Here is a 12907-nt window from a genome sequence, read left to right as displayed (position 1 = left end):
GTTGGTAACCTAAGGTCTTTTTTGTTACTTGTGTTGCTTTGCCTATTGAAGCCAAAAAACTAACAAGCTAATTTGATGGTTATTTGTGTTTATGACAGTATTATTGGAGGAGCTCTCATCATTGCTGGTTTATACATTGTAACATGGGCACGCTACAGAGAGAGACTTGCAACTGGAGGCTTGGTGTACGTGAACAAAGACTTTAAACCACATGTTTATGAACTTGCGCCGCTTCTCAAAACTTCAGCACCACTGGGCAACCTCGGGGGTGACAAAAGGACCACATGAATGTTAGGCAGAGAGAGTTGGTTTTAGCTTTCTGCTATTTGATATACATTTGAAGACAACACACACACACACTGAGAGAGAGAGAGAGGTTTCCACATTTATAAGCGCATGTATTTGGTGGATGATTTTCTCAATAGAAGTACTGTTAAAAGTTCTGTTTTCCTGAACCTTTGTATTTGTTCCAAGCTGTTCTTTACCCCTCCCATCCTTTCCATGTCTTTATACACTTAGGCTGCAATTGTTACGACGTGTGGGATTGGCCCCGCCTCCCCAGATGAAATGCTGCTCCTGTGGTAAATGGCTTCCCCAGGGGAGGATGCATGGTGCAACACGCCTTTCACATCAAACACAGTGTTTCTTGTGAATGGAGGTGGGCCGTACTACTAAATCCCATTCCGCGTTCATCTCTTTCCTTTGTTTCAGGCCCTTGGTTGTGGCTACCCATGAAAACGCACTAGATGGACTAGGGATTGCGATTTTTTTCTGAATTTGATTGGATTTTTTAGTGTTGTGTACATGATGTCGTGAATGCAGCTCTCATATAAGATATAAACGGTTCAGATTCGGATCGGATGTGGTTAATACCATATTAGGCTAAACCTATTCGAATTTGGATGCTGACAAGCTCATGCCTGATCTGCTTTTTTAAGTATAAACGGATTCAGATACCCTTGAATTCGGATCTCTCTCAGATTCAGTAGCAAAATGTCAAAACCTTATCTGCATTACGCAACTAAATGGAATTGAATTCAGATGGATATTGGATAAAATTCAGTTCATTGACATCCCTACTTGCATATGGGTTAAGCTAGGAGAACAAGGCCTACGCTGAAGAAGGTGTTATAAAGACAGTTTGGATCAGTTTTTGTTTGAGGGGTTGTTCTTTCACAGTTCAGGTATACCAATGGATTATGCAGGTCTAGGGCAAGGGCCGAAACCATTCACAGTGGTTTTGTTGGGGGTGTTAGCTCCCTACGGTTGATATGCATACACAGCGGAGCCTACTTTCTGTATGCAAAGAAGGAAATCACTAGGATACCAAGCCTCTTCTTTATCATTTTCACACTTTTGATGAAACTGGATATTGCCCCATCAAAGCACCCGAGTGACAGTGGACCTGGGCAGAAGGTCCTGAACCCTTCATCCCAAAGTTCGACTCCCATCACGTGTGCGGGTGCCTTCAAGTTCTGTTGGGCTCCGTAATGGTTTGGGTGTCGGTAAAGGATATCCGGTATAGAGGTGAAGCTTTGCTGGATTTTTTGACTCGCCAGTTTCTCTTCTTGCACAACGAGCGGGGGCTAAGGCTTAAATCTCTTTCCCCCTTGGCTTTTTCTTTTCCTATGATTTGATTTTGCTACCCACTTTTCACTAATTGAGAATGTCAATTTTTCTCAAGAAATCTCAGCCTTGGTTGGATTATCCCTCGTCACTTGGGGAGGAACGGTCTAACACCTAAAGATACCCGTGGGGGAACTTCATCATAAAAAAGAGAGAAAAAAAGCAATGTTCGGTCCTATCGTTGATGTATTTCAGTCATATTACGACTTGGTTGTAAGCAGTCATTACAAGTTTACAACTCGGAAAATATGGGAAAGGAAAAATCTAACGATATTTTTGAAAACTAGGTTTTCTTGGGATCTTACTGGCATATAATATAAAAGATAAATATAAATAAATAAACATATATATATATATATATAACTTTTTAATAATATAAAAATGCTATGAAAGTGGCTTGTGAATAAATGGTTAAGAGTAGAACACTTAAATTTCATAATAGGCAAAATTTGAAAAAATATCTTTCTTTCTTTCAATATAATATCATACTTCTACAATATTGCAAAAAGGATCACACTTTTCAAAATATCAGCGGCATTTGTGACTATGGTTGTGAACCTACTTATTAAGATGGTCTAAGCCCAATCAGCAAGGTTCCTGACTTGGGTTAGTCTCCAGCTTGTGGTCCAATTTGAAATTTTGAATTAATTAACTTGGGAAAGGAGCTGCAATATTTTCATTTGGACCCAGCACAATTTGACAACCCGGGTCCAATTATGATAATTGAAAACAGCAAGGATGCTGAATGTTATGAAACCTAGCTGTAGGGTTGCCACTCTGTACCTTACATCCCTGTATGGACTCCAGCAATCAGCAAAGCATTTGACAACTGTTATGTATGGATTTATTCCACACTGTCTTCCACGTTCATGTGCAAGGTTTTGTGTGGTGCTTTTCAAGGAGTAAAGCATGCTGTAACTTGCAAGATTCTTAGCTTGGGTTAAGTTGATGTGGACCAGGTACTGGGCCTGGGTCCGACAGCACCAACTTGTGATTCTGATTGAATGGGACACGTTTAAGCAGCAAATCCTGACATATTCAATATCCAAATACAACTAAAGACCCAAAAAAGAAAACCAATTTAAGCAGCAAAATTGGATCTGACGAATCCAGATCTCATCCCGCTCCTGCTCTGCATCAGTCACCCACCAAGATCTTGGTGATGCTTGCTCTAGAAACAAGGAAGTTAAAGACACCTTATAGTGGTAAATGTGTATGTGGTAGATAAAGTTCAAGAAAACCAAAATCCATGATAAAAGATGGGTGAGTGGTTATACGAGAGGATCAGGTGCAATGTAATTGCACACTTTTACTGTGCTGCTGCACTTGATCACCCTCCATCTTTGGCAGACAGCCTGTCAGATGCGAGAACCAACAACAGATGGTGGGCCATCAGGTGCAGCAGCGCACTAAAAATGTGCAATGATCTTCTCTCGAGTGGTGCGTACAGAAAAGAACAAACAAAGCTGTGTTTGGATGAGTCCCCTTGATAGGAACATGGCTTTATCAAGCCCGTGAAAGAGATGGAGCCCACGTTGGATTCTGATGTATGATGATTGGAGAGAGGCCACCAACTGTTTGGCAATATGAATGCATAGCTGGCTCATTGCTTCTTTAATCATGGGATATTGGTTTTATTGGAGGGGTTCAGAAGGGGCCTCACATGCGCAGCACATGAGTGATTAGTATTAGAAGCAATCACATTTCTTGCTCAAACTACACACAAGTTGACAGCTCAAAAGAGTGTGAGGTAGCCTTTCTGTCAACTAGTCAAGCAAAATCATCTCTGTGTGCAAGGGGATTCAAGGAGTTGTCCTCATGCACTGCTGCCAGCCTTTCTTTATAGTTAGTGATTATTTTAATATGAAAAATGATCAACAAAAAGATGTAAAAACTCTATAATTTTTAAAAATTCACTCAAGGTCCAAAATCACAAATGTCTGATTTTAAAACGACCATTTTTTACTTTTGCACAACTAACCTACTGACGTTCACACGATATATCAGTCCGCTCATCAACTATTGCAAATACTCACTTAAACGTAGATTTGCATGTTTTTTTTTTTTACCTCACCAAGTTAACATACGTGTAACTCAAACTTGTAGAAGTTTACAAATATTTCATTAAATTCACATATATTATATGAAGTTCACATGACCAAATATGCAAACTTTATCAAGGAGATCCACTAAATTCGCATATATAGTTTGAAGTTCGTATATAACCATGCAGATATCATTTGAGTAACTAATCCTTAAAGGGATCCTCAAATAAGTGGTGATGTACACATATAATACGTTGTGAAGTTTCATAAAATTTGCATGCTCGTTGAATCATAATCAAGTCATTTTTGTTCATTTTATTTCTTTTTCTTGTTTGCTTTTTCAAAGTACCCTAACCCTCTTTCATCTGGAACACTCAACATTTTTTCATTTTTTTTTGCAGTGATTCTCATGATTTTTTATTTTTTTTTGCATTTCGATGAAATTGTGGTATCCTTCACATCAGATCAAGTTCTCAGGTTAGGTCGAAAGGTGAGTTCTACAACCCCTTTCATATTTTTGTTATTTTATTTCAAACTTTTTATTTTGTTTGTAGATATGAGCATTTAATAACCCCATGTGTACATGTGTTTGATTGTTGTTGTTGATATTTTATATATATATTTTATATTTTAATTAATATTTATCATCAAATTTATTGTTTAATGTTTACTATGTTTAGGGTTTTTTATAGTATATTATATGCTTTGCAAAATATATATTTGTTAAGAGTTGTCTAATGAATTGTTTCTTTTTATTTATCTAAGGTATTGAATAAACTGCTCTAATATCATATGTCTTCTATGTATATCTTAAGTAATTCATGATGAATACTTATAAACATAAAAGAATACGTGACAACATAACAGATTATTGACACATAAAGCAAATGGCCACTAGAACCTAAAAATCATAAATTATGTGAAGAAAGTTTATTGGCAAGTGATATAAGTATTATGTTTGTACATTCATTTGTTTGTTCCTTTGTTATATATATATATATATATATATATATATATATATATATATATATATATATATATATATATATATATATATATATTTGAATCTAACAAGAATGTATCACATATTATTCTTATGTAGCATCTAACAAGATTCAACCCACAAGAAGGACATTGCAGATGAAAGGCAATTGCCAAAGATCATTTAGCTTACCCCTTATTTCTTTATGAGTCTCAAAAGCAAGGTTTCTGATGTTTTTCTATAGACTATAAAATTAACTGGTAAACATTAATTGTTCACAAGAAATAGTTAAAACTAAAAGAATACAAGATGGGGTTTATTCATGCTTGGAGACTGGCCAATTATCGTATCCTTTCAGTAAAGCTGATAAGGTATCCACTCTACAACTTTGCATACTTACAAAATATAAATTTGCACATGCACAACAACTTTAAACTTAATTTATGTTGAAGATCTTAATTCTTTTCAATTGGGCAACCAATACTGGGTTCTTTGAAAAATAAATATGAATGCAAAGAAATTTAAACTGTACAATTCCATGGGCAACACAACTAATGAGAAAAGAACATCTAAACACTAGTATGATAATATTACTTATTCAATAATTTGCTTATTGCTCTCTTGTACTCGATAGGTTTAATATTGGCATTGCGGGTTTAACTTTTTACAGCATAGTTTGACTATGACTGTTACATAGATTAGATGACCTCTCATATAGATAATATTCTTTAACAAGAAAATTAGTAATTACTTTGCATATGTTTGTTAACTAAATTCATATATATACATGTTCTTGACTTGGTATACGATTGTTACAAGTTTGATTATGCTATATTTGTCCTACTATATATGCAATGCTTAGGTAGAAATGAAGAATTGAAACTTCACACAGGTATTATTGTTTTATTAAGTTTTAGAGATATAATCTATAGTTGTTTACTAATCTCTTTTTTAGAATGACGTAACAAAGTACAAGAAGTATATGATTCAATTTTATAAACTCATGAGAGAAAAGACAATTTTGAGGATGACAGAAAGAAGGCTGAGGATGAGGCAAAAAAACAAAAAGAATCCCATCAGAACAAAAAATATCCAAATGTATAAGTTTTTTAATGTTTTTTAAATTATTGATGTTCTTTTGATATTCAATATTTTGTAAGTTCTGAATGTTTTTTAAACATGTTTATATGTTCATCTTTATTCTAGGTTCAATATTCTGTAACAAGAATTTGCGCAAATGTATTGGTCATTCTAAAGCATAAAGTCATTGAATTGTCTTCGATAGAATTGTGTATATATTGTAAATTAAATTTGAATTGTGTATATGCTGTAAATTAAATTTATGAGGATGAGGATGTTCAAAAAAAATTATGAAAAATGATCAATATTTGTGAAAATAAAAAAAATCATAAACAATGAACATACAAACCTAATACTTAAGTCTTCAAAAACAATTATGCACACAAGATTTGTGAGGATGACAAAGTCCACAAAAAAAAATTGTGTAAAATTACTAATCTTTGTGTCGATAAGGAAGTCTGCAAAAAAGAAATTTGTAAATCTTTTTTGTGAATTTCCTCACCCTCGTAAATTAATGTCAATGTTCGTGAATTATTTTTGTAGACTACTTCATCCTTGCAAATCGTGGTCCTACTATTCACAAAACTCTTTTATGAACTTTTTCATCCTCATAAATATTGGTTATTGTGCATATAATTACTTTTGTAGACTTAAGTATTAGGTTTGCACATTCATTATTTGTGGACTTTTTCGTCATCACAAATATTGGTCATTTTTCACAAATCTTTTTTGTGAACTTCCTTGTCCTTGCAAATCTTGATCATTTTTTGTAATTTTCTTTTACAAACTTTCTCATCCACACAAAAATATTAATCTTTGTGCACATAATTGTTTTTGTATTAGCTTTGCACATTTGTTATTTGCAAGATCTCATCCCTATGCCTTATCAGCAAAAAAGTCATGGCTAGATAAACATTGCCTAGTCAACTCATGAAGGTTTATATATATATATATATATATATATATATATATATATATATATATATATATATATATATATATATATATATATATATATATATATATATATATATATATATATATATATATATAAAGGAAGTAGGTATCATTGAACCGCCTTCCCATCGCATATGATTTGAGCAAAATCATGCAAAGGTCTTTAGCGGCAATCAAGACCATCACTAAATGTTCAGGGCACTGCTGATTGCACACAAGATCAACGATACTCCTTCATCCAAGTAACAGTGGATGAAATTTTCTTGTTAGCCTTGATTTATGAGCCCTCTCTTTAAAGAAACAATTGTCTCTTTACTATCGAGCCTTTGGTGCAATAGGGTTGACTGCAATTTTGCTTTTAAGATCTAATCAAAACATGCATTTTTACCTTAAACATGACCCCTACTTTCACTATGGAGGCCTACCATGACACAATCACTTTTAAGTAACTTTAGATAAGAAAAATGAAGGCTAAGATACAAAAGAATGAAAGATATATCTAAATCACATAGGATTCTAGGTATACCTAAGTTTAGGTGAATAAATATCTTAATGGTCAAGAATAAAAGAATAAAAGTATAAGAGTTGTGAATTTTAACGGTCACAAATAAATATATAACGGTCATATCCTAATGGTTAATAGCTACTTTTATCAATTAATTTAGAAAGTAAGAATCAAATCAAACCAGACCTTACATTTAAACTAGCTAGGTCAAAGACATGTTAAACATGATCAAGATAATAAGCTCAGTAAATGCATAATTTTGAGACACAGTTCCAACACTAACATCCCTAACTATGGACAAGTCCATTGACTCACACCGTAACAAATCTCTACCAAAATTTAGATTCGCAATGAAGTCTGCAAAGGGCCAAAATTAGATAGGTTGCAGTCACTTTGCCCCAACCAAATTCGCTTATCGATGAAGTTTGCATAGAAGTCCAAAGTTGGATACGTCACATTAGATTCTGTGCCAAGTCCAACAAATCTCAAATAAATTAACCTGACAATGAAGCTGGCAAAACACATTTTTTGAGTATTTTAAGTATCAATCAAATCATTACTAAGACAATATCTCCAATGTCACAAGTCTCGTTCTTGGAAAAAAATCAGGCTGAGAAAATCTCATGGTAAATTAAATTTTTTTATTCCTTAAAAAAATCTTGTGAAAATATTTAAAATATATAAAAATGTTTTATCAAACTAATGCATTATTTTAAAATAGGCAATTAATCTAAAAATATGTCGGTTTTCTAGGATATATTAGATTGATAATTTTATTTGTTGGTTACCCTGTGTACTCCTTATTGTATCGTTGTGCTTAATTTTTCCTACCATAAAAAATGAAATTCTTCCTTTAAAATAAGATTTGATAATTTTCAAAATATAGCCCATATCTGTTTTTTTAAAGAAAAAAGAAGAAAGAACATATCGCCCATATCTGTTGTTGCATTGTTACTCTTTTCTGGGTGGGTGTCACTGTAATATACTCGATGGATAAAACCCACAAAAAGTTAAGTAATAACACCACCCCATTCAAATAAAAAGAAAGCCGGATCCAACGTAGCTTTCACGTAGTTGTGATTGCCTCTCTCTCTCTCTCTCTCTCTCTCTCTCTCTCTCTCTCTCAATGAGAGATAGGGAAGAGGGGCTGAAACTGAGGCAGAGATGGCCGAAATCCACCATCCCCAAGACATCCCCAAGGTGGTCACCTTCCTCTCTTCCTTGCTTAGGAGAGTAGCCGACTCCAATGATGCTGCTGCCTTCATTTCTCCACCACCTGAACCATCGTCTTCTTCTTCTTCTTCACCAAAAAGGATCTCCGTCTTCCATGGCCTCTCCAGGCCCGCAATCTCGATCCAGAGCTACTTGGAACGTATCTTTCGATACGCAAATTGCAGCCCGTCCTGCTTTGTCGTCGCCTACGTCTACCTCGACCGCTTAACGAGCCGGCAACCGGCGATCCCCATCACCTCCTACAATGTCCACCGCCTCCTCATCACCAGTGTCTTGGTTGCAGCAAAATTCATGGAAGACCTGTAAGTGGATCTTTCATTGTTTTGTCTTACATACACAACACTGCTATCGGGCTACGCTCCACCATGTATAGATGCTTTGAAACAAACCCCACCTCTTTTTAATTTTCCTGAAATCAACACCTCAGACTCACTACATTAACAAATCAAGGATTTTAAATCAATCCAAATCAAGGATTTTGGTCTTGAAATTTAATCATCTCGGGTTCGGTTTGACTGAGATCTCTACTAGTCCCTGGCTGTCAAGTCATAGTCTGCGCACATAAAAAAAAGCAAGATTTTGAAAAACTCTAATGAACAAAGAAACGTGTAGAAAGCATATGAGAGGAGCAAGAAGTAACAAAAAAAGGAAAAAGATAATACTTATTTTTTTACTTGTATACATCTGCCCAAAACTTCCATAATCTGTAAGAACCACGTTTCTTCTAACACAAGAAACTGAATTTACAAGGAAGAAACTAACCTATACTTTTTTGCAAGTAAATTTTTCATAAAGGTTAGGAAGTGTGAAAGAAACGCATAGTTTCATGCTTCCAAAACAAGCTCTTAAGATTTTTGAAAGCTTTTAATAACTATGGACACCAAACTCTACATAAAAAATCACAATAAAAGGTTTAAGGAGACGATAATCCCAACTGTGCCAAGTTTTAATAGGTTTAAGGGACGATAATCCCAACTTCCCCAAGTTTTGGCCATAGTTGCACATGTTGCCAACTTTCTACAAATATTGAGATAAGATATTATACTTGAAAAAGAAATGTTATTTTCACAATATTATTATTTCAAAAAATATCACATTTGTGACCTGATATTAACATGATAATTTTTTATATTATTTATATATTTTATGTTTTATATATTTAGATAAACTAACATTTTCTCATGATTCTTGAGGGGAAAATCATGATTTTTCAAAATAGCATGAAATTTCCCCTCGCCTACATTTCTCTACACCCACCAAGTTCCGGCCCAAATGTCAATCAGAGCAACCACCACAAAATGTGGTGTGGCTTTGGGGATCCCTTCCCACTTGCCTCTGTCAAATTGAAGCTATCATGGGGGAGAAGTGCAATGTGATTGGCATTGCACGCTAGATGTGTAGCCCCACAACTGACAGGCAACATCGCAAAGATGTCGGTGATTAGGAGCAGCACAGAAAAAGTGTACAATCACATTTTACCTTATCACATTAGGCCCCTTGGATATCGTTCATCTTAAAAAGAGATGAACAACACCCGTCAAAACAGTGAATAAGCTCACCGTGAGCAGCTGCTCATTTTAAACCATTCCATGCTTTCCAACCGAAATATGAACATCGGAAAAAATAGGGCCCATCCAAGTTACGGGCATTCCATTCGTACTGGATGCCGTTCATCTTGAGATCAACGACATTCAGAGGTTCTCTGACGGAAATACTCTGACCTGATCCCATCTCTAAATAAAAAGGAGTGCAGATAGACCTGACTGAATATATTAGGCTCTCTTTTCTCTTTTTGTCCAATTAGGCCCCATACTTCCAAGTGTTTTGATGTGTTTAGAATTCTCGATTTAGTGGAAATCTACTCTTGAATCATGTTTTTTCAAAAAAAAAAATATTTTATGAGTTGAGAAAATCGATGCCTTTATAGCCATTGATTTTGGATCACCAGAAAAACCTGCATACAGGTCAGATTCAGGTGATCCAAAAGCCGGTTCCCACTAGATCACATATACGGTGTTAGATATGAGAAAAAATACCAATAAAAGCATCATTTTCTCTCTCTCTCTCTCTCTCTCTCTTTATATATATATATATATATATATATTGGGTACTAACGAAAGTAAGAAACTAATGAACTAGAAATCATAAGCACAAGTGGTATCAACTCAATCTAACCACATAGATGTCTTCAACATGGTTTGTTTGCTAAGGATGAAGCCTTGGATCCTTCTTTTTCTGATGTAAAAATGTAATCATTTGAGTTTTGAAATTTTGGCACATTCTGGGCCATTGATTTTTAGACTCCATTAAAAACCTAATTACTTGTCATATTACATGATTCAAAACAATTTTCCTACTGCAGTAGTCCATAACATTTGATGTACTAAAAATTGGAAATTTTTGAATAAAAAAGTGATCCACAAATTCAGTGAAACTTATGTGAACTGGGCATTTTCAACTCTTTTTTTTCGCAAATCTGATCCTGGATATGTATATGCAGTAGTCTGATATTTACTTTTACTATTATTATCAGTTGTAAGAAATTGTGTTTATTACAGGCATTACAACAATGCTTATTACGCGAGAGTTGGGGGGATCAGCACTATAGAGATGAACTGTTTGGAGATTGATTTCCTTTTTAGCATTGGCTTCCAATTGAACGTCACCCCTTCAACCTTCCACACTTACTGCATGTATCTGCACAGGGAGATGCTAGAGTTTGAGTCCTGCAATGGCTACTACATACAAAGACCCCTCACAATCCATGGCTACTATTCTTCTACTTCCACTTCTGATGATCCAAACTTTCAGAACCAACAGTTTATTGTTTGTTGTACAAATAACTCTGTGTAAATAGTGATCTTGTTGGTCATGTTTGTTCCTTTTCTTGTTCTCTCTCTTTTATCTTTTTTGTTGTGATTGCCCACAACCTCTGATCAAACCCTGCTGGTGCATGGGTGTGTCCCTATCTTTCAGAGGTGGGCCACGTAAGACAGGGTGGTCATGGGGCTCCACCTGGGGTTTTCCCTCACTTCGGTGAAGGTTTCTCGTCATAAAAAACATTCTGGCTAAGAAAACAAACAAAGTTTTGCGATGAGTGTTTTTTCTTTATTTTATACATTCACGAACCTTTTATGCCATTTTTTTTATGATGAGAAACCCTGAGAACTGGTTCACTTAACGGGTCTGTCCTCCTGCAAGGTAAATCCCGGGTAAGGTCTAACACCCAAGCCCTTATGAAGCCTACCATTTAAAGGCACCCACACAACAGGCAGAAGTTGAACCTGGGATGAAAGGGCCAGCACCTTCTCCCCAAGCCCCCTGCTGGGACGTTAACCTTATACGCCCTTGAACTTTCGGTATGGCAAGCCAGACACTTACATTAAAAGTGGGACATATTAGGAAATTTTATCCGCCCATATTATCCTACTTTTCTCGATAATTGTGTATCCAAACTGAAACACCCCTCAAGTTTCTTATGGAAAAAAAACACCCCTCAAGTTCTTGAAAGTTGCACCTGTCTTATGTGCCCACCTCTAAAAGCTACGGATACACCGGTGCGCCAAAAAGGCAGTAACCCTCTTGGAATTATACCATCGTCTCTCTCTCTCTAAAACAAGAGGCGTATCCACTACAAAATCAGATTACACCTAAGCGTAGATAACTTAATGAAGAGACATAACTTAAGCCCACAGACACGTCTTACAAAGAGATGCACCTACCCCATAATATTTTGAAAAGATATGTCTACATAAATATTTTGAAACTTGTGAAAGCCAAGAATATATAGATCAATGACAGATGAGAAACCAAAATGGGTTTAGTCAATCAATCCTCTTCATCACTCGCCTACAAAAAGCAAGAAAACTTCCAACAGGTAAGGCAATATTACATGAGCATCACCAAAATCAATTTTGGAAGGAGAAATCAGTCACTTACCTACTTTGTAAACGGAATCAATGCTCAAGGTCTTGTCTTGATGCCTCTCACAATTCTTGCTAAGTTCTGATTGAGCTAATTTTCTGTGCTAGCATCCATTGGGAGATCAATCATGGTATTAAAGGTCAGTATGGAGCTGTTCATGTTCGTGTCACAAGGAAATAAGATGAATCCAGAAGGAGAAAGGACCATGATCTGTTCTTGAACAGTTCTCTGCAACTTGGCTGTACACAACAAAGGATTCGAGTGAATTGAAGGATTCTTGAAGCATGGTTTCATTGCATAGTCCCCGGGGGCAGGGATCCTAACTTCAGAATTTTACCCTGCAGGCATGATAACCGTAAGTATAGCAGGCTGAGCCAGCGCGACCAAGTCTTCATGTATCTTCTTTGGGTTATAAAAAAAAAAAAAGGATGGTTTCACTGTTGTAAGAAAATAACAGGACTTATGAGCTAGAAATTGCAGGTAGACATAGCGACTGCGTGAGTTAGACATAATGGCTGAGTCAGCATTGCATATATATATATATATATATATATA

At 35.6% G+C, this 12907-nt stretch overlaps 2 protein-coding genes across 2 annotated transcripts in view; both read left to right on the top strand.

Annotated features, from left to right (window-relative positions):
- The window catches only part of LOC149813544 (WAT1-related protein At4g19185-like), a 31434-nt gene extending 30980 nt beyond the window's left edge, over positions 1-454 (top strand). Inside the window, exon 7 of the mRNA XM_089992100.1 lies at positions 99-454. Coding sequence (XP_089848226.1) covers positions 99-288 — 190 coding nt within the window. The 3' untranslated portion in view covers positions 289-454. The remainder of the gene's footprint in view (positions 1-98) is intronic.
- Positions 455-8359: 7905 nt separating this feature from the next.
- Positions 8360-11300, top strand: LOC149813543 (cyclin-U4-1-like). Its single transcript, XM_089991342.1, has 2 exons — positions 8360-8730; positions 10987-11300. The coding sequence occupies exons 1-2, from the start codon at positions 8360-8362 to the stop codon at positions 11279-11281; spliced, it is 666 nt and encodes a 221-aa protein (XP_089847468.1). The 3' UTR covers positions 11282-11300.
- The last annotated feature ends 1607 nt before the right edge of the window (positions 11301-12907 follow it).

This window comes from Nuphar pumila, chromosome 16 (genome assembly GCF_984573655.1).
Source record: "Nuphar pumila chromosome 16, dmNupPumi1.hap1.1, whole genome shotgun sequence".
Taxonomy (NCBI): Eukaryota; Viridiplantae; Streptophyta; class Magnoliopsida; order Nymphaeales; family Nymphaeaceae; genus Nuphar; species Nuphar pumila.
Note: the sequence above shows the minus strand (reverse complement) of the source record. Positions and strands in the feature narration are given on the sequence as shown.